Genomic DNA, 22,504 nt, shown 5'->3' with positions numbered 1-22,504 from the left:
CAAGATGAATTCTTATGAGGAGGAAAATGTTTGCCAAAGGCAGCAAACAAGAACGTAAACAGGAGTTTGTGAAGTGAGAAGTGCTTTGGAGAAAGATGGAGTGGTGGTTACAGAGGAAAATACAGTTCCTCTAAATGTTTCATGGAAAAAAAACTTTTAATGAAAAAGCTGAATCATCACTGCAGGGATTCAGCTGATGTAAATTTCATCAGGGCACAGAAGATGCAAAACACTTTTTAGCATCATCTATTAATATGACACTGTCAAAGACTATTCACACAAAGAACAATCTATAAAACTATGTTCAACAAGTTTGGGCAGTTTTATCACCATTGCCCAACAAAGGAATATGCAGTTTCTAAAAATCTATACAAACATAGCAACAAGAGATCTGATGATTATATAAATTGATTAATCCAAAGTTACATTTTCACATCTTTACCATTTTGAAAGTTATGCTCTCAAATACATAAATATATACATAAAGCAACTAAAGCCTAACTGATGTTGGAGTCATGAAACTTGTCATGTTGAGAATCACGTAGCCAGCCAACTCAGGGGGCAAAGTCAAGGTTCAAGCCATGGTGTGTGCTGTAAAATAATATGCATTTGCTGTGTAGTCCTGCCTAGCTAGACAGGTGGAGCATGGCACAAACTCAGGAGCAGTGAGGACCTCTAGTGGTCATTACAATAACTGAATAAAAGATTTGTATGTACTGAAGTGAAATTGTGTAAGTGACATCCAATTCTTTTGATTTCTAATTTGTTTGTGTTAAAAGGCCTTTAGAGCTGCTTAATTTGTGAATATGACCAACCACCGCCATTGTCAGGAGGATAAACACTCATTTTGTATGGTCACAAAACACTTGTGAGAAGCATATGCAATACATGTAAAGAGTGCATTTCTGGTACATTGCATATACATAAAAATTAAAATCTATTTTGGTTGCCATGACCTAAAGAACCTAAATAAGCAAGAACACAATGATTAATATAGTTAAGCATTTGTACCTTAAGTAGAACTTTGGTTCCATTTTACACAACTATACTGTATATAAAGTACACCACCGAGTTAGGTATATATATTTTATAGAAAATTCACTTTAATGCCATTTAGACTATTTTCCTTGGGCAGTTAAGTAGATTTTGCTAGTCACTCTCTTAGAAGCTTTGGCTTGAGGATCCAAGAGTATCTTATCGGGGTCATTATGTAGATTTCGATGGCATTTCCATTAAGTACAGACCAACAAATACCTGCTCTGCCCCAGTAACACACTGTCCAAAACATGTAGTAATTACAACCACAAGTGATAAAGGCAGTTTAATTTGTATGAATTGTAGAAAAAGAAAATTACATACATGTATATGTGGTATATACAGAGTTGTTAAGGCAAAAGGGTTACCATTTTAGGCCATGTCCCATTTATATTCACTTCTCACATCTTTTCTGATGTATTTCTTCAAATAAAAAAGTGTTCATGGACTAAAAACTGACAACTGAGACTTCTTATTGAAGAAAAGGTCACTTTATTCAGATTTAAGGATAACTCTCTTTCTGAGGCTGATAGTGAATCCTGCCTCCTCTCCAGACATACAGGTAGTAGGCCACGCTCAGAGACCCCACTATAGACACCAGCAGGACAGCTGCGACAAGAACCATCTTCCACACAGCTGATTCTCCTCCTTTTTCATCTGAATCTAACAGGAAATAACAAAAAAAAGGGATCACTTACTGTAGAGGATGTAGTCTCAAATGGACAGTTTAAAGACCATAATGACTGCTACAGATTGATGCTCTGCTGTTACCAGCCCACCTTGCTCCTTCATAACAAATGGCTCTAATGTAGTTACTAAGGTCTGGTCCTCCAACATCATCTGTTGAAGCACTGCTGGGCTCTCGGGCCACACCACCTCCTCTACTGCTGGAGATTCTCTATCAACCTGTCTATCAACCTCTTCATACTGTGGAGTGTCATCATTGAGAATCCAATGGCCCCGGACGTATCGAGGAATGCCTATGAATATAAATTGTCAGGAGCGTGGTACAGAGGAATAGGTTGATTATTTCTGAATTATTCTTCACATGCAGATTATAAACCAGTAGATCAAACCATCAGCCAACAAAAGATACATGTTAATATTTGTATCTTACCTGACTGGACATTTGATGGGGCCAAAAGAGCCAAAAACACAAGATTAAGAAGAAGCATGACTGTGCGTACCAGTGCTTGGATTTCCTTTGCCTTTTATGTGTGCACTTCATCTGTTGAATTGGCATCAGCTGTGGCCTCCTGACTCAATCAAGATAAATTACTGCAACAGCACTCTTGTGCTTGAGAGTGCTTCCATTCGATTGGTTAAACCGTCCCCTGAATTTCACCTCTTTTATCTGAAAGTGATGGTAGGTTTCTCAGGAAGTGGAAACAGCCTGCACGAAGAGCAAGTTGTCACGCTGTTGTTTAAAATCTCAAGATGTTCTCATAAGGAGGTCATGCTGCAGATTGTGTTTAGTTACATAATTGCTCATTTTTTCCCAAAACTGAGCGGTCAATCATTATTTCCCAACGCTAAAAAGTGGTTCTGCTTTACTTGTTAATATTTGTGCTGGAAAAGATAAATGTAGGAATGTTAAAAACAGAGCAAATAGCTTATAAAGACTTACTTATGTAACTAACTAAAAGTCTTAATGCTGTTTTGTGATGTTTGAAAAGAGAAATCAGACATGTTGTTCTGTCATTATATAATTTATTTCACAACAGATTTACAAGTTTTTTTTCTCCAGTGTTTGAGAAGTTGTTACAGGAATAGGAAGGAAACTGTGTTCATTGTAAGTGATGGAGCTTTCAACAGTTGCTTTCACATTTGAAAAAATAATCTCCACTTGGTGAACTACTGAAAACGGAACAGAGTTTGAGGTTTGGCAATTTTTCAGTTAAGGCTGAAAGTGTGACTCATATAACCCACTTCCGAACACACCGCCGCATATGAAAATTAGCAAAAATGTTCAGAAAAAAAAAAAAGTGTTACAGTAAACAATTCCTTTTCATTTGCAGCAAGCAACAATAGCAAAAAATACAATGAAGTTCTGAGTGTAAAGTTTGAGATGTTAAAATTGAATATGAATAAGTATGTATGTAATGTAATATAGGATGCACCAATAAGACTTTTAAATCAGATGATTTGACGTGTCATAGCAGAGTAATAACATTAATAATAGGTGCATTCAGTTGAGGCATCCCAGTTGCAGAGCACTGGTAGTACACTTGCTGACTGGTAGGGCTTACTGGGACACTTAAGCAAACTATGTGTAGATTTTTGATTTTGAAGCCTTTGTTATTTACATCTGTGCTTTTCCTGCTACGGCAAGTCAAATGTCAGGCAAGAAAAGTCTATACTTTTATACTTACTTAAGGTAAAAGTAAACATAACAATATTGCTGGTATTCACTGAAGCCTTAACCACATACTAAATTGTCAGCCAATAAAAAATAAGTACTGTTCAATAAAACTGGCCTGATTTGGTTATGAAATAATGTTAAATAGGTTGCTTTAGTACCAGCAAGTAAAAACATCACCATTGGTACACCCCAAGTTTTCACAATCTTTCCTTTCAAGACATCTCCCTCCATGAAAAAGTGCACCACACCCTCCATAGCAAGGAGAAAATGATGTAACATATTAGTTATTGCTAAAATGGTATACTGATGGTAACCGTTCCCTTTGTAGTATGTTCTTTGTCTTAGTGACAGCTAATCCAAATTTCAAGCCACATTTTGTATCAGGTGTCCCTTCATTTTACAACATTTAACATACTTTGCATATCTTATTTCTAAAGTGGAAGAACAATCCCTTTAATTCGCAAAGTACACAAAGACTTGTACACAAAGAATTCTTTCCCTTGCATAGTTCAGCATGAGCTACAGTATATTACTTTGCTCCTTGAAGAAAAGCCTTGGTAATAATAGATTTACAGTATCTGTACATTTCTTACTTAATCCCTTAAACCGTTTTCTGCATAGGTACTACACTGGCCTCCACAATTATTTGAGAAGTGCAACACTAAATTAAATATACTTGTACTAGATGGAGAACTCTACTTTTCTACATCACCTGTTTAATTTATACAGTCACAGGTTAAAGTTTATTGGGAGAAGTATCATATTTCAAGGTCTGATGGTTTTATCTATTTTTCAGCTATAATTTACTCTAACTGTATACTCCATATCACGCTGTCTATAAATAAAGTCTAAAATTTGTTATACATGTCAGAAACTATTGTGTATCATGGTCAGACTACAAGAAGTTACAGTATTGTGCATTAAGAACATCTGACTATGACCAACAGTTTAGATATTGGTGATAAATCATTCAAATACTTGTGAGGCTGACTGCACAAGTATGACTTGATGTTACTACAGGTATTCTTAAGTTTAATAGAGCAATAGACCATATATATAGAATTGCACTGATTGTAACAATGGTGTAAAAAGACTCCCAGTGCAAACCTTAACAGCTCCCATCACTAACAATAAGGTAGAATGAAACAATGGGGGGACAAAGTGCATTAGAGAATGCACTTAAAACATCTATTCTGGATAGCAGACACCTTTCTATTCAGCTAGAAACAAAAAACTGAAACATTTTGTATAAGTAAAGAATAAAAGGGACATCATGGCAAACTGGCTTTTTGGCCTTTCATTACAGTACCACTGAATATGGCTAAAAAACACAGCAAGTGTGGATTTGTATGCAATCTCTTAGACATCCAGACATGAGGTGAGACCAGAGAAACAGCTCATAACTCTAACAGAGGGCAACCTTGGAGGGTTTCTCTGTACAGACAATCTCAGGAATATAACAGCACACTGTATCCCTGCCGAAGAATACCTTAAGAAGCAGTATGTCGCTTTTTCATTCTCAATATTTATACATTTTGTCATACAGCTACATTTCTTTTTGAACATTTTTTTGGTACCTCTACCCAGATTGCCCTGAGAGCTTTAAGTTGAGTATCCCCAGAGGGATAATTCAAGAAACAGGATTTCACTTTTAAGAACTTAACCTGCTTATATAAACTCTGTAATTTTGCAATAAAATCCCTTTAATAATTTCTATCTTTGATGAGCTGTGAAATCTTGCTTCTTGAAATCCATATACATTTCTTTAGTGCTTCACAGTGGTGAATAATCACTACAGGTCTACACAGACTGGACTGGTTTCTACCAGGGAGGGGACAGTCTGCCTTCTGCATGATCCCTCATTATTTGTGCTTCTCTTCCTCATTGTAGACCTTCCGCAGGCTCGAATCCAGCAGGAAATCCACTGACCTACAGGGGACAGAGAGTGGAAACATTGTGACATTATTTCTGGATCCGTTTCACAGAAGCAGAAGTGAGTCTATGAGACACGTCCGCTTTAGAGAGTTTCAGTTTGTGCAGCTCCCCGTTTGTCAGCAATAGTAGCTGATTTTTTTTTTCTTTTTTTTACTACCTGATAACAAAATGTGAGAGTGTGAGTTTAGTACATTTTATTTGTGTGTATATGTTTCATCAAAACTTGAGAATGTTCTAAAAAATGTTTTTAAAAAATCTGGGAATGTTCTACTTGTAATACCAGCTCTAAAATAAAAAGTTAAATAAAAATATTAAAGTAGCTGCACTGTTGAAATTTTATATACTGTATACTGGAACTAGGGGTGCAACAAATCATAAAATCACAGTTCAGATCATATCACGGTTTTGAGTCACACATCGGATCATTTTTGAGATCAACAGAAGTAAAAAAAAAAAAAAAAGAAGGAGGAAACAAATATAACTATGCTTTCCATTTATTCTGTAAAACACTTAAAACAAGGAACTTTCTCCAGTGGTCTTAAATGAAAACAATATTCAAGATGTCCAATGTTTAAATAAAATCTTAAAATAAATAAAATACTCAATTGTTAAATTAAATTGCAATATGAGGTATGATATCTTCCTCCTTTCAACATGGTGGTGAATGACAAAACAGCCTGAAGCCACGTCATCAAAACTTGATAACTTACAAACATGAACACGTCTCATCCTGCAGCTCATTGAACAACTCACCAAACAAACATTCACTGGAGAAAAGTGCACTGCTAACGTCAGATAGCAGCTACACATCTAATTAGCTGCAGCACATTTAACAGCATGTAAACATACCTGAAAACGTCACTTCGGACCCATTAGATGCTGGTTTGGTCGTTGCTCTTCAAAATCCCTGTTAGCAACACGCTGTCTGTCCATGACTTGTAACTACAGCAGTTTGTTTACTTTGTCTCAAATAAGACATTCAATTTTACAGTTAATCCGCGGTTCACATGTGTGCCAAACTGTGGGGGGCGGTCCGTATGGATCACAGATCAACTATGTTCCGTTACACCACTAACTGGAACCAATGTATATTTACCAGTATACCTCGCACACCTCTAAGAGGCACATAATGTATTAAGCGGCATGCATTTACCCAAATCACTGTTAACGCAGTAATTTTTTATCAGCATATGCGTGTATTAACTTTTCTTCAGCATGAATTAAACATTATATAGTATATCCAGCAGATTAATTACTTAATGACATATCAGTGTTAAACTTGTCAGCAGCTGCTTTGCACTTGAGTGGCAAGTGGAGCTCAAACTGCTAATCACTTGCGGGCAGCCTAACCCTTAAAATGAAAGCTTACATAATGGGCAAGTTACATAATCCTTTCACATTACACATAAACACATTCATTTGTGCCAACCTGTCTATAGGAGTAATGATGAAGGGGATGGTGGAGAGGCCGATAGCTGTGGTGGTCCACTTGCGGACGGGTAGGGGCCACCTGGTGGTTCTGCCCAGCAGGTAGAGTGACCCAGCACACACACGGTTGATGGTGAAGCCCGGGATGATCACAGAGGCGAGGGCCTGCCACACGAACGTGTCCACCACTGCCACTGCTACCCGTGTTGTCTTACCTGGGTTGTCCCCATGTGCCTTAGGGAACAGATGGACAATCAGAAAATGAGTTGATGTACATTTTACTGGTATCTTTGACTGGCTTACATGAAGGCTCAGGGTTGTGCCATAGATTAGTAACACCTAAAAAACTAACAGGATGAATTCATTTGAAAGATAGCAGTCAAATACCAAATACAGATGGTAAAAACACAATACAAATAGTAGTTTGGGACTTAAACTCAACTGTAAGTGGACCTACAGTTCTAGTGTGGTTGTTTTAATCCATTTTTATTTGGTAATGGTTGAATCTTACCACAGCTGCTTTCTTCCCTTTGTCCACAGCATCAGCAGTGACGTAAGCAGTGGCCACAGCATAGCTGCCCCATACGAAGCTCACTGGCACCAGGGCACGGAAAGCCTCCCCAACCTCATTTGCATAGCCTGTAGGAGTAAATACATAAATGTAGATCCTGCAAAAACCATCTAAATGCGTCATAAATGTAGTTAGCTGCCCTCAGGTCCAGGAAAAAATGATTTGTCCTATATATTTATTAAAATAACAATTGAGTTTTAGAACCATTTGAGGCAGTTCATTAAATATTCAAAAGGTCAGTTTTTTACTTTTTATCCCCCAGATTCCAGTACATTAATATTATCCTGAAACATACAAGGAGCGAATAAACATAAACTTCCTCTCTGACATTGTCTGAGTGAAAAAGAAGAGCAACATTTGGAAAATTATGCAATATCCACTCCACAAGGGTGGAATGACATAGATACCCTTGATCTCTTATTAAGAAGTCACCTGTGCCATCTCCACAGTACATGTAAATCAGTGGTAAAATTACCTACAGTCACACGGGAAGCTTTATCTTTAGTTCAATGACGTTAGAACCATCAGAGCGTGGTGGAGTCATATTCTGCTGCCGCTGTAAAGTACGACTCTATCACTGTTACTGCAGGCAAAACTGAGGCTCCTGTGCAAACAGTGCACTTTACTGTCCTACCTGTACAGAGGAATAAGCTTATGTTACAAGCGACAATGTCACAGCCTGTTAAACACAGCTTGGTGACAATTTATTATCTCCTCAACAATAATTGTCTAAATAAATAATGTAATCATTGGAGGTAATAGTAATACACAATGCCCACAGAGTCACTGTTTAAGACAATCAAATTATGATACATTTAGGATATTGATCTGTTTATTATTCTCATAATCATTTTTAGTAGATTACCAAAAGACTACATGTTTATTTCAAGAAGCTAGAATTATCACCATTTCCTGCATGATGATGAACTAATGCACAGTTTGAGTACATATAAACATTCAGAATATGTTTTGAGCTTGTAAAAAGTTACATTATTGATATTATAGTAAGCCTGTGTAGATTCTAGATAGACAGTCTCAACCCAGCCCTACTCTCCAATAAAACTTGTATTCATGTCCACTACTACATTAAAGTTACCTTTCACACAAGCACACACACACAGTGATACACATTCCTGCCAGTGGTTTCACACTATTTCATTGATCTGCAGGTGGTTGTAATTCACTGAGGAAAAAGCAGCAATGCCTCATGAAAGGCAGTGAAAAAAAAAGCTGCTAGCAAGTCTCAAACTTCTGGAAATAAATCATCTTTGCAAATGTTTTATGTGGAAGGAAAAACACTTCACATATTTATTAGACCTACACATGAGACACTGAATGTCTACTAGTTTTGGTTTGTTTGTTCATGCTGATGTTTCCCATTAATTAAGATACTGCACAAAAAGCTCCTTGTAGAATTTCACTATCTCATAATTCAACACATTATGGTAATTGCTAAACTTTTGTTTCTGAACTGTTTTAAGCATTTCACTTAAAATACAGCCTTTAATAAAAAAAGGTGCTTCCATGGCTACGGTGAATGCATCAGTGAGCAAATCACATGACAGTTTTGGTTTTGTTTTGTTTTTCTGTTATCTCTAAGCAGCAGCCAAAGACTATATCAAACCCTTTGAACTCACAAAGTAATTGTTATGAGTCATGTTTAGGGCTGAGAAATACCCAACCAATGATTATGACTCCAAACTCAGCACTGCCTGCTACCACAAGGACATTTTCAGGCCACTTTTAGGTTTCAGGAAAAGAAGAGAGGCAAATTCTGCAGATCAAAGCAAAAAAAAAAAAAAAAATCACAGCTGCAATAAGTGCTTATAATTCCAAATGTGTGTAAGTGGAGTTAAAGCTGTGCAAAGTCCTGAAAACTGTGGAAGTGAAATGGTATAATATCCACTTAAATAAGATGGTTTTTAAACCTACATCTTAAATACTGATGTAATAGACAAAAACTGTAAAAAATTGGCATCCCTGAATAATAATGAATTCATTTTCTACAAGGAATAGTCAAAATATATGCTGTGAAAAATACATATTGACTGAAAAGACAGCAATGGGAGTTTAAAGTGTCAGTTTTAGCTCTAGGCTGTCTGGTTTAATACTGTAGCATTAAAATAACAGTAAAGTTAACTACTGGATTTGAAACTCCTGAAGCCATTGTGAGTACAAGATGATACTAGTATGATAACAGAGTCTAGATAAGATTATCTTCCGGCAAGGCACTCAGTTAATAATAAAATGTGCCAAGCCCTGGTGTAATAGGCTGGGGCCCAATTCTTACCAGTAAGCACAGGCTTCAGATTACCCTTCCTGATTCACTATTTGCCCTGTGCCCAGCAAGGCATGAAGGTGTGTTTGACAGAGAATGTGTGCGGTGACATGACGTTGATGGTAGGAGAAACATAAACAGAAGAGATAAGGAATGACAGAGAACGCAGGTTGCGGGATAGATGTGAAGGCTTGGAGAGGGTGAGCGATAAAAAAAAAAAGACGTTCAGAGAGTTGCAATAACAGTGCCTGACAGCCAGAAAATGAGAAACATAAAGATGAACTGTCCACTCAACAACCGTATCACGTTTCTGATCTACAGCGTGTCAGTTCTGCTGGATTGTTTACCAATAGTGGAGTTTTGGAAGTGACCCAGACAACTACAACACCTTGTGAGAACTGTCAACACAAGGACGTCCAGCAATCCTCTTTATCTCACCTCTAAGGTTATCCACCGACAATTAGCCTGCTGTGCTGTGTATATGGGGTGGCGATGCACGCACACACACACACACACACACACACCATATTATCTGAGGAACAGTCAACTCCTCAGGACAGACAGCTGAAGTGACATCAACATTTTTCCATAAGGGAATTTCTTGAAGTTCCTGCTCGCTCAGTTGGCTAAAGCGGCCACATTTCAGGTTAAATCCAGTCTGTGTTACATAATCACCATTACAGCTGCCATAATAGTAAAAGATAATCTGTTCCCAACATGGTAAAGAGTTCTGGGGGGATTAAAATTCAGAATTTGTACAGACGCATCAAGTGTACGTAACCATTTAAAATGATAAAATATAATATACATACAAGTAATTAATATGAAATAATAGTATCTAAGACAAATACAACAGAACTGACAACTTTTAATTAAAAAGTGGGATCTTTTCATTTAAATTACCCACTTAATAATATTTTTTACTATTCTATTCATTTCATTGTTCAACTGTTTACCAATCTCAGGTACAATGGGATTACTGGTTTAGAAATGTGGCTCATAATCAGTCAAAAAATCACACAAAAATTAAAAACAGAATGTATAGGAATCATTTTTTGTTTTCTGTTTCTGTTAACATGCTGCTCAATGTAGAGATACAGAGACTGACAATAAAGATAGAAAAGCAAATCATTTAAGATTTTTTGAAGGAGATAAACAGATTTGCATGACATTTAATTCTCAGTAAGCCATGGAGCAGGTCATGTAAGTCTGTGGGTGAACAGCCAACACTTTGACAACTGCTGCAGCACAAATGCCCTTCAGACAGGTGACTGCATGCTGTTTCAAGCCAGCAGATCACTGGTGCTCCTTTAAGAGAGACCCTGCTGTTATCAATTGCAGAATGACAGCAGGTAAAGGGGGCACTTATACTAAGTTGTTGTGTCTGTTAAACAGTGACGGTGTCTCAATTTCGAGTCTGGACATGCTTGCAGGCGTTTCTTCGATGTCGTGTGAGTCACTGTCTCCTCATGCTAACGCCACACACAGATAACTCTACCTAGCTTTATATAAGTAATAGTTACTTACTTAAAGCAAACAAAAGCGTGCAACAACGATATTGTTGTCCAGTAGTGGACTTCGTCCGCTATGTCCTGCGGTAACAAAATGTCCTTCAACAGCCAAGTTTGCTATAAATAGCTGTTTAACAGAGTAGTTAGCCGGCGATGCTACCCTCTAGCTCGCTAGCACACAGCTCCGGTGTCACGACAGCTTTAACGTTAACTTATAGTTTGTTCAGGGAACATCGGACTGAGCTGCCAGAAAGGTCACATTTAACACGACATACCTAGGAAGCGGACCCATGTATCGCGGTAAATGTCGACTGTTTTGCTCGTTTTTTCTTCAGTGGGATCCATGCCTTCCTGTTCCTTTTCCTACTCCATCCATCGATGCTTTACTACATGAATCCGGGTGTGAATTCCGACAGACAGCAGGGACCGTGAAGGGGGCGTGATCTTAGCTACAGCATCCAACCGGCTGCAAACGTCCTACCACAGACTGAATATAAATATGTCCCTAACTGGACACTGGGCGGCAGTAAAACTGCTGCCCGTCTCTTTTGCACAATATGTACTTCTTCTTTTTCTTCTTCTTTGATGTTTAACAGCAGTTGGCATCTATATTGTTGGATTACTGCCATCTTCTGGAGTCAATTAACCCCTACAGTATCAGCTGATCAAGCATCTTCTGCCCTGTCCAATATCACCTCACTCCAGGCAAGTACTTTAATTATGCTCCTCTTATCCCTAATCTTTCCATTTCCTCCATCATGTCCTCTCTTTTTGACATATATTTATTGCAGTTGATGATAATGTTAATGATGTTCTACAGTTTCTGATATCTGATACTGTTCACAAAGACCGGTTGGATGTTCACTTATAACATGACCTTTTCTTTCCTTTTTCCTTCCTACTCTATTTTGAATTGAATGTAAATGTCTCCCCCTTATCTCCTGATCACACAGTATGTTGTGGCTTTCTTTCTCATTTAAAGATCCCCTCCAGATATGTTTAACATATATTTAAAAAATGCTTTGAATAATAATTTGCATCTGATATGTTTTTTTCCCCCACAAATTACCTCATTAATCCCCCTACACTCAAAAATGTGTTTTTCTTCTTATTCCTACAGTTGAATGTTTGAGCCTCACTGTGCAGAATGATGTATGTGCAGAGTTTGACACTAAAAGGCTGTTTTCACATTCATCTGCTGAAAAGTGGAAAGTTTCTCTGTACTCAATGAATATCAGATTTTAAGGGGTGGGCCTGCAAGCATGATTTGTGACTAACAAATAGTTTGGAAGCCAATTCTGGTCCAATGTTCAACTCACAGAAGTGTGATGTGGAAACTTGAAGCCTCCAGTGCACATAAGCCTAGCTTTGACTTTGCAGTGAAGTAGGAGACATCTTGAGTCCAGCAGTTAAACTTTTTGGAACAAGATATTGTATTATATACATCTTGAGATATGTCCGGAAGGGATCTTTAAAATGACATGTAATCCTTCTCCCACATTTAAAAATTCCAGAATCTATGAAAATATGTATTATTCCAGAGTTTACTGCTGGATGCAAGATGTCTCCTATATCACTGAAAAGTCCATTTCCAGTGTATGTGCACTTAAAGTTTCCACATCATGCTTCAAACCAGCTGTGATGTCACAAATCCTTCTCATAAGCACACACCTTAAATTCAGATTTAAGGTGAGCACATAGAAACTTTCCCCCTTCAGCAATTGAATGTGAAAATAAAGTTCTAGCGATAAACTCTGCACATACATTATCAACACTGTGAAACAGGCACAAGAAGAAAAACACATTTTTGAATGGAAGGGGACTTTAACTGTTATGAGATAACACACACATACCACTTTTCACAGGGATTTGTGGAGATTAAGGTCAGTAAATTCAATAAGCACTTGTTTGCAGATCTGTATCCTATTTTATTAACTGAGTTCACATTTTGTGCTGGCAAGCACTGACATATAACATATTTTAATGTCTGGAGATGTTTTTACATTTTTATCATTTGTACTGGCACAATATTCCGTTAACAAGCTCATGTAGAACAGAAAAAACACCATCAGTGTGTGTTGGCTTTTGCAAGAGGAAGAATCACCTGTATAAAAACACCCATATGATGAACCTTAAAGGCCCTTGGTTCACTGTTTGGGAATATGTACTACTATAACACAATGTAAACTGCATTTTTACCTAATTTGAGGCAATGTTGTGTCAAGTTGCCCTGTGCCAAAATCTAATTTCAAATGAAGAGGCTGCATTTTTTTCACACTGGATTAAATGTCAGTCTGAATGTGGCCTACCAGACAAAACAAACAAACAAACAAACAAAAAAAAAAAACATGGATTAGTTTTCTAGCTGTCCTAGCTCAGGTTGGTTTTCAAAATATAATAAAGCAGCCATGTCTACTGTACCTGATGGGTACTTAAAGGCAACGCAACACAAGCACAATACAATGGGAGTGTCAGGAAGTGGGGGGTAGTGGGCCATAATTCAATCATGCCCCAGGGGCCCCCTAGCAGGTTAATCTGGCTCTGCATATGGGACATTTTATAGATTCACTATATGAGAAAGACAGTTCAGAAGAAGGACCTAAATGAAAGAGGTTGGGAGGAGGAAAGAGAGAGGCATGGTATTTTATTTTAGGGCAATAAAGGACTGGTTTACCAGCTGAGACAGATTTACAGAAGAAGAGAATAAAGCAGCATTGTCCCTAAAGCCAGACTAATGTAACTAACTGTATAAAACCTTATCAGTGTGTTTAATTGGAGTATCTTGCATTCTTAACATAATTAGTCTTCCATATCCCTCTGCTTCCCACAGCTTTTGTGCCATAAAAATATATCATCAGGAGCACATTCATAGCAGATAATTCATAACAGAACTGTTGATAAAGTTTAAAAATATTGAAACATGTCAAACCAAGGTGGAATCATTAAGAATAAAAATTATACTCCAAATATATGTTGACTCCAACACAGCAAACTTAGGGTTGAATGAATGATATGATGCTACTGTAGCTCCAGCTTCAATTGACAACCAGTAATAGGCTAAATAATTATCAAAAGCATGGATGTATTAGAGGCTAGAGCATACATTTTTCCTACATTCAATTAAAACTGATGGTGTTTCAGACAAACTTTCAGCCTTTCATGCAGATAATATAACAGGTATCCTGCTTTATGGACCATGAATGTTCTAGAAACTTATGCAGAAAGGCTGCACCCACAAATAAGACCTGCCACGCGCGGGTTTCCCAAAGAATACCTGGATTAGTATTAAGATTAGGATTATTGACATTTCATAGTAAAGGCAATTTCTATATTATATTTGCTATCGTTTCACACTTTCAATTTCATACATTAATTGATTTATTCTTACTAAAACCATCAGCTGAAAAGGAGATACATCACAACCAATAAAAATAGTGCATTCTGATTGACAACCAAATAGACCAATGACGATGAGCTATGGAACACAGCGGACCAATGGGAAGGCTGCTAGCTGTTCAGAGGGGTGAGTTTTGACCTACGATGGCAGCCGACAGCCGGAGCAATCGTTGCAGCGGCACCAAATCACTATCTAGTTTATTTTCTACACGGAATATAATGCCTTGTAAATCATACTGGACTTTAGCTTTTCTGATTGTTATTGTAAGCCGATGTTTCGCCGACGACGATCACGAAATGGAAGAGTTTCTGAAGCGGGAATATTCCCTTTCCAAGCCTTACCAAGGTATGTTGCCCGTTATACGCTCACTATTCACAGGGGGACAGATGATTCTATTAGCGATCAAATTACATCCATGCTTGAGCTTATTTTTCTCCTAAAATGTCTTCATAATCTGTCTTCTGTCGCTATAACATTCAACCAAACAAGGCAGCCTATATATTCACACCCTATTTAAAACCTTAACGCTACATTGTGCTTAATTAAAGACCACTGTGCGCTTTTTCATACTCAAGTGGATGTTTTGTGTAGTAACAAAGCAGAGCTGTTTTGAATGTATTGTGCTTTGTCAGCTCTTTGTCATGATGATATTTGTGTGCTCAGGTGTGGGATCTTCAGGCTCCTCCCACTGGGAGCTGATGGGTGATGCCATGGTAACCGCCGACCAGGTGCGCCTCACACCTGACATGCAGAGCAGGCAGGGGGCAGTGTGGAGCCGCCTTGTGAGTATGCACCGTACATCTTACTGGTACTGTCCCAGTGATGTATTTCAAACACTAGAAAGTTGAGCTTGGAGGTTCATGCTTGACCTTGGGAGCACATACCGCGATATAAATTCTTAACTTAGAGTCCCCCTCCAGTCAAAAATGTTTTTTTTCTTCTTGTTCCTTCAATTGGATGTTTGAGGGTCACTGAGGAGATTGATTTATGTGCAGAGTTTGACACTAGTACCCCATTTGCACCCGATATTAACATGTGATCTGTATCTGGATAAGGAGAAACACATTCAGGCTGTTTTCATCTGCTGTAAGTGGAAACTTTGTCTGTGTTCACCTTAAATCTGAGCTTAAGGGGTGAAGCTACGAGTATGTTTGGTGACATCACAACAATTGTGGAGCCAGTCATGGTCTAGTACGCAACTTACAATGTGTGTACAGTGTGTACAGTGCACATACACTGAGAATGGGCATTTCAGTGAAATAGGAGACATCTTGTGTCCATCAGTTAGACTTTTCAAGGTGGCAGTTGAACTTTTTTCGTGGAAAAAACATATTAGACACAATTAGTCAAACAGAGTATTTTCTTATGTCTTCAAACATGTCTAGAGGGGATCTTTAATGTTCACTAAGTGAGCTATTCCCAAAGCTTTTAGCTGTATCCTACAGGCTTCCACCTTCCACCTACTAAAAAAGACGACGGGATATAGCTGAAAGTGAACCTTGAGTTTAGAATTTTTATCACAGGTTGAAAAAGTTTTTTATAGTAACAGTCAGGGGACACAAGATGCAGATGGAGGGAGGGTTAGAGCAAGAGGGGTAGGGCTTAACTGGTCTAAGTTGTCTTTATAATAGAGATTGTTAAATTAAAAGTATGGGTTTGGTGTATTTAAGGTCAGTGGGAGAATGTTTTAGCAGCTGATTTTTGCTGTCTTTACAGTCCTTGACTATCACTCAGCAGTTCAGCTATCTGTCTGTCATGTTTTTTGTGATAACCATGTTGGATCTTATCTTGCTCATACCAAAATAAACACCCTCATCATCATGTGGTATGTCTAATATGTCAACCTATATGCCAACCCAGCTCAACTGAACACTTTATACTTCAGTCTATAGTTAAGTACCTTGCTGAAGGGTTCTGTGACAGTAGTTGTTTACCGTTAACCTTCCATTTGAGTGGACTAGAAACCCTAACCCAACCCAAGGTCTAACCCCAACCACAGAGAGCAGCACTGTGGGAAAATATTTGATGGGAAACCAGACTGTTATGCAACACCAGTTCCAGTGTGGTCAGGTCCTCTGGGTTTTAATGGCTCGACCCCAGAGTGCCATCCCAAATCAAAACTATCGATTTCCTAGAGCCCGAGGTGACATCTTCAAATTGCTTGTTGCAACCAACAGTCTAAACCTAACTCAACAATATTCAAGTTTCAATTGTAAAAAACAGAGAAAGGCAGCAAATCCTCACATCTGAGAAGCTGCTAATGTAGTAAATCTGGCATTTTGCCTTGAAAAATTACTGAAATGAATTAATTATCAAATTTATATTTTTTTGTAGATTGATTAATCGATTTGTTTCAGCTTGATGTATTTGTCCTTCCAGCCTTGCCATCTTAAGGACTGGGAGATGCAGGTGCACTTTAAGATTCACGGACAAGGAAAGAAGAACCTGAATGGTGACGGGTTGGCTATTTGGTATACTAAAGAACGCATGCAGAGAGGTAAATGTTATAAGACATAATATCGACCTAAACTTACTTCTTATCTATTTTAAAACACAGTTTTTTATACTCCGTCATCTCATTCATGCACAGGTCCCGTGTTTGGAAATGTAGACAACTTCACCGGCTTGGGTGTTTTTGTGGACACGTATCCCAATGAGGAGAAACACATAGAGGTATGCTGCGGTACCATTGCGTAGATCTCACATGTTTTGTGAAAGTAAAAGAGAGTTAATGGTTATAATGGACGAGTGCATCTGCAGATTTGTGTAATGGGGCTGTCTTTATGTTCTTTTGTGCAACCATTTGGAGACAGGCGCAGAAGAAGAGATACACTCCTCGCACACAGGTAACCTTTGGATCGTACACGTGTGACCTCAACCCATGTTATACAGCCTCCATTAGGCCTTAATCGTGTTTCTCCGACTGTAAAAATACTATTAACTTTTTAAAAAATCACTGCACCAGACTAAATGTGTGATATGTTTTGTTTGTTGTTGTTTTTTTTTTGTCCCTGTATGGTTGTTGTGTGGTTGCTGCTAAGTCTTAATCAGAGTAGCATGCATTTTACAATGGTTATAAAACTAAACTATTAAAAGATGATAGGAATTGATATATGGAAGCAATATTAGAGAGAAGCCAAGCAACAAAATTTGACATTTAAGTGACATATTTAATGCAAGTTTGTAAATATGAGTTTTTAAGATTCAAAGTAATGAAAAGCATAACTTCTCTGCGCCGTCTTGCAAAGCCTGCTTGTTCTAATATTAAAAGTATCAAGGTTATTTGTTACAAAATTGTCAGATAAACAGTAGGGATTCTCCAATAACCTGGTTCCAGTCCTGCCAAAAGACAAAATAAATAAAAGACAAAAACCACATAGATTTTGTATAGAAATATCCTTTGACATTGCACTGTAACTGTGAATATAAACATCCCTGCATGACTCCAGGCTTCAGAGAGGCTGTTAAACTGTGACTATAAAGTGTGAACATCCCACTGATGAATAAAAATTACCATCACCTCTCAGTCCTCTAATAGCGCAGGATAAGGGACCAATTTAAATCAAAAACGTTTTCCTAATCTCTTTACATTTTTTTTCCTCCTGTGACCACAAGAGGATCTTCCCCTTCGTCCTGGCCATGGTGGGGAACGGCAGCATCAGTTATGACCACGAGCGGGACGGACGGCCCACAGAGCTCGGGGGCTGCAACGCCATGGTTCGCAACCTCAAACACGACACCTTCCTCTTCATCCGATACATCCGCCGAAGACTCACGGTGAGAGAATCCCCATCTTAGCACATGCAGACACTTCCTCATGTCCTCAACTGTCCAACCTAGCTATTAGTCTACACTGGGCGGGGTGACTTTGAACGGGTAATATTGATTTAAACATACGTGCTCTTTTACAGCAACGCCCTGTTTGTGGTTACACTGAAAAATCAAATACCAATAATCTAACAAGAACAGACACAAACGGAACAGAATAATATAAATATCTTGATTTTTAGGCGGAACTGTAGATTATTTTACAACACTGGTGTGCAGTTTCTCTAAAGCAGCAAATGTAAAATCTAAGATGGCAATTTTTCAACAACTAGGTGATGATAGACATCGACGGGCAGCACGAGTGGAGGGACTGCCTCGACATACCCGGGGTGCGGCTGCCCCAAGGCTTTTATTTCGGAGCTACTGCGATCACCGGAGACCTCTCAGGTAAACAGCTTCCACTTGTGCAGATGTGATTAATATCAAACAGGAACACATTTTATGATACACTATACTGTACTATGAGCGATGGGATCCTACATGAACAGTTTTGGTTATTCCACATGAGAGATTTCCGGTTTTCTCACTGGTTTGAAGTGGGCGGGGCTTAGCTGGGTACAGGTGATGTAACATACTTCCACGCACCTAGAAGGATTTAGGTTGTTTACTCACTGTCAATCAAATCTGATCAAACCACACCCACACAGTCATGATGAAGCACGTTACCAGAATTTTGCGTGTCAGACTCTTAATAACGCCTAAAACTGTTGTATAAAGAAATACTTATATACTCGTTCGTATACAGTACTGCACAAAAGTTTTAGGCACTAAAAGTAAAGTGAGGATGCTTTCAAAAATAATGCCATGAATAGTTTTTATTTGAAGTAATTTCATACAAAGTTCAGTAAACAGACAAAACTAAATGAAATCAGTATTTGGTGGGGGGCCACACCATCTGTTGCAGGACTCCTTGTTCTTCTTGTCCATGAAAATAGTTCTTTATGACTCTGGTTGTATGTTTGGGGTTGTTGACATGCTGCAGAATACATTTGGGACCAATCATACGCCTCCCTGATGGTTTTGCATAACGGATAAGCATCTAAACATGCCTAAAACTTTTGCACAGTACTGTGTATATATATATATATATATATATATATATATGTATATGTGTACACTGTACGCCTCAGACCTTTCTGGGGGCTTTCAAGGCTTAATCATGAATAAAAGCATGACCCGTGACTGCATGATTCACTAACAAAGAACACCATTTAAAACAAAACAGCCTTATAGTCAGACTGAATCGCTATTTATTTTAACTTTTACCATATGAACAGCTGAAACAAAGCAGCATGTGTGTAAGAACAAATTCAGTGTCTTCACAGTTGAACGGTCGGGGTCTTCATTAAACTACTATCCCAACCTTTATAAATCTCAAATATAATTTTAACTGTATTATGTGGAGTTAAATTTTAGGTAACTCAGCATGTTCCAGTAAATCATTAAGCTTTGCCTTACTTAACTAAAAACCATGTGAGCTTTATTTTAAATCAAAGCAGCTCTGTTTTACGATCGAGATCCAAAAAAGTATCAATGACAAGAACGTGGTCTGAGTGTCACACTAAAATGTTTATATTCCATCTCAAAATTAAATATAACTCAAGATTGTCTAAAGTTTTATTTTCACTCAGCCTTGCTTGACAGAACACATGCTGTGTCTGCTCTTTATAGTGAATAAAATATTAAAGCCATTACTGGATGATTGGAAAACCTTTGTGCAGCAAGTTGGTATTTTAGTATATAAATACCCAGTTTATTCATGAAAATAACATATTTTACATTTCACTGAGAATACCAGTTCAGTCAGAGACACTTGAGTGAAGGAATTTACAATTTATAGTTGGTTACACAGTTAGATTTGGCAAAAATAGGGAGCTGTCTGCCTAAACTAACGCAATCCCTTTATTTTTCACTATGAACATTTCTACTGGAAATGTGAAACCTTCTAATTGATGTTTTTTTTTTCTTAATTTCTTTCCTTAATCATATTTTCCAAATCTGAATTTATAGATAACCATGATATAATTTCCCTGAAACTCTACCAACTGACGGTGTTGCGGAGTAAAAAGGAAGAGCAAGAGGAGGAGGAGGAAGAGGAAATAACCATACCCAGCGTAGATAACTTTGACCTACTCAGATGTAAGACACACACACACACACACACGTATTGTGGAATTCCATGAATTCACTCCTGTCAGATGATTGATCACCTTTCATCTCTCACTCCCTGTCCTCTCTTCAAGTGGGTCAGGTTGAAGAAGGGATGAGTGGCATCGCTATTTTCTTCACCGTGCTCTTCTCCATGCTGGGTTGCATCTTCCTCATCGTCATCGGCCTGGTGGTCTACAGCCACTGGAACGAGAGCCGACGCAAGCGCTTCTACTGAGAGGAAGAGGGAGGGAGAGAGGAAAAACAAAACAAGGAGACAGTGATTGTGATAACTGCCTGCAGTCCACGGACCCAACTGCACTGAGACGAAAGTGAGATCCCGCTGTCGGCCAGTAGAGCGCAGCAGGGTGTTTTTATCCTGCCGACAAAACACTTTTGACAGCAGATGTTGAGTATCACCTGCCACAAGAAGCCATTCTCCAACTTTTGCCATTGGTTCGTTATGACGCTGTAGGAGGACTTTAATTTTACACATCCTCTGTCCTCAGATCCTGCCTGATACACACCAACTGGGCCTTACCATCTCCACCTCTGTGCTTGTTACACGGCAGACATGCAGTATATTACATGACTTCTTCTGAGCAGCTACATTTTCTTTTTTTTTTTATTACCTTTCGCTGCATTTGACTTTCCACTAATTTTCAGTGCACTGATATTGATTTTATGACTTTGAGAAATATATAAGTATCTGATGATGTGTTCCTACTCATGCTTCGTTAACCAAACGTCACTGAAAACCCCACCGTACCCAATCATTTAGAGTCTGTGTATGTATATAATATACATATTGTGTATATATAGTATTCTGCATATTCTTATCCTGTAGTTGCTGTACTATGCATGGTTTGTTGAGGGTTTGTTTTTATTTTTTAAATCATGGAGGCTACCACCGTTCTTTGTTTACATCCTCTGTCTCATTGATGCATGTGCTGATGGCAAAGATTTATATGTTTCAGAGGAATATTTAATTTCCTTTAAATAGAATTTTTATGTATATATTTGAGAAAAATTTGAGAAAATGTATCAAATTTCTTGATCGGTACAGAGCAAATTCTTTTAAATGTATTTAAAAATAGATATATTTAATGTCAGAATAGGAGCTTTGCACTGAAAGGCAGCGTGGGGACGATTAAAGAGGATTTAAACTTATTTATTACAGCTTTATTCCCCGTCGCTGATACTTTTTATCTGCATATTTAATACAAAAATGACTGAAAAATGTGTTTCTTTTGTGTTATATGTAAAAACATCACGTCTTGTTTTTGTGTTGAACTTGCTGTTTTGCAGTGGTTTGAACAAACCTGCTGATTTGGCCTCAGGCTGCTTCTTTTCAATCTAAGCGTTAAATCGGTGGCTGACCAGCTGTTGTTGACTCAGCCTCGTCTTCTTCTACATGCTCTGGATATGGTTCCACGCCTTTGTCATCATCATTGATCTTTTGCGGTGCATTGTTTTTGATGTGTGTGAGGACTTCCTCATTTCCTGTAGCCACTTTGACAACCGTCCTACCTTATTTATATTTGTTTTATTATTTGTTTCCTTTTGTTTCTTGATTCGTATGAAAACTGTGTGCCTCATGTATCCATTCACTGACTCTCATCTACATTTTTTAATTCTTTGTTCTGAACTATTTGCATTGCCTCATTAAAGACCGAACAAGAACACTGACCTTGTTTTGACCTCTGAGGGATCGTAGAGTTACTGTGGTTGATCTACATTTATCTTACATTCTTTCTATCTAGAGGACAGATAACTTCCAGAGATGCATGTAGTGCATTATAGACCTCATTTAAACTTGCACTGTGTGCAGGCAACAACAAGTTGTGTTAATCAAATTTTTTTCATTATGTAACATCCCGTCAATAATTAAGGCTAACTGCCTGTGGCTCTGTCACATGCTTGGGTGGGGCTCCACTCTCACTCCCGGGGCCGAGATCTGTTTCTTTTTGAACACTTCAAAGAACAAGCGGTTACCTAAACGACACGCAAG

The 22,504-nt window shown here is 38.2% G+C and overlaps 2 protein-coding genes across 2 annotated transcripts; one reads left to right on the top strand and one right to left on the bottom strand.

Annotated features, from left to right (window-relative positions):
* Positions 1-1,504: 1,504 nt before the first annotated feature.
* Positions 1,505-12,044, bottom strand: mtfp1 (mitochondrial fission process 1). Its single transcript, XM_067573648.1, has 6 exons — positions 11,396-12,044; positions 7,272-7,399; positions 6,762-6,994; positions 2,153-5,326; positions 1,815-2,015; positions 1,505-1,698 (listed from the first exon to the last, which is right to left on the bottom strand). The coding sequence occupies exons 1-4, from the start codon at positions 11,463-11,465 to the stop codon at positions 5,260-5,262; spliced, it is 498 nt and encodes a 165-aa protein (XP_067429749.1). The 5' UTR covers positions 11,466-12,044; the 3' UTR covers positions 1,505-1,698; positions 1,815-2,015; positions 2,153-5,259.
* Positions 12,045-12,605: 561 nt separating this feature from the next.
* Positions 12,606-22,178, top strand: lman2la (lectin, mannose-binding 2-like a). The gene is made up of 9 exons (XM_067573647.1): positions 12,606-14,862; positions 15,181-15,299; positions 16,897-17,014; positions 17,108-17,190; positions 17,331-17,363; positions 18,133-18,294; positions 18,618-18,732; positions 20,356-20,484; positions 20,589-22,178. The coding sequence occupies exons 1-9, from the start codon at positions 14,661-14,663 to the stop codon at positions 20,729-20,731; spliced, it is 1,104 nt and encodes a 367-aa protein (XP_067429748.1). The 5' UTR covers positions 12,606-14,660; the 3' UTR covers positions 20,732-22,178.
* Positions 22,179-22,504: the final 326 nt, after the last annotated feature.

The sequence above is a fragment of the Thunnus thynnus genome, chromosome 19 (genome assembly GCF_963924715.1).
Source record: "Thunnus thynnus chromosome 19, fThuThy2.1, whole genome shotgun sequence".
Classification (NCBI taxonomy): domain Eukaryota; kingdom Metazoa; phylum Chordata; class Actinopteri; order Scombriformes; family Scombridae; genus Thunnus; species Thunnus thynnus.
This window is presented reverse-complemented; position numbering and strand designations above follow the sequence as displayed.

What these genes read in the sequence shown, in the direction of transcription:
- lman2la (XM_067573647.1), top strand. Translation starts at nt 14,661, where the DNA reads ATGGCAGCCGACAGCCGGAGCAATCGTTGCAGCGGCACCAAATCACTA. An exon ending in CCTTTCCAAGCCTTACCAAG is followed by an intron (nt 14,863 to 15,180) that starts GTATGTTGCCCG and finishes TTGTGTGCTCAG; the next exon opens with GTGTGGGATCTTCAGGCTCC. An exon ending in GGGCAGTGTGGAGCCGCCTT is followed by an intron (nt 15,300 to 16,896) that starts GTGAGTATGCAC and finishes TTGTCCTTCCAG; the next exon opens with CCTTGCCATCTTAAGGACTG.
- mtfp1 (XM_067573648.1), bottom strand. Translation starts at nt 11,465, where the DNA reads ATGGATCCCACTGAAGAAAAAACGAGCAAAACAGTCGACATTTACCGC. An exon ending in AAGGGAAGAAAGCAGCTGTG is followed by an intron (nt 6,995 to 7,271) that starts GTAAGATTCAAC and finishes CTGTTCCCTAAG; the next exon opens with GCACATGGGGACAACCCAGG. An exon ending in ATCATTACTCCTATAGACAG is followed by an intron (nt 5,327 to 6,761) that starts GTTGGCACAAAT and finishes TGTCCCCTGTAG; the next exon opens with GTCAGTGGATTTCCTGCTGG.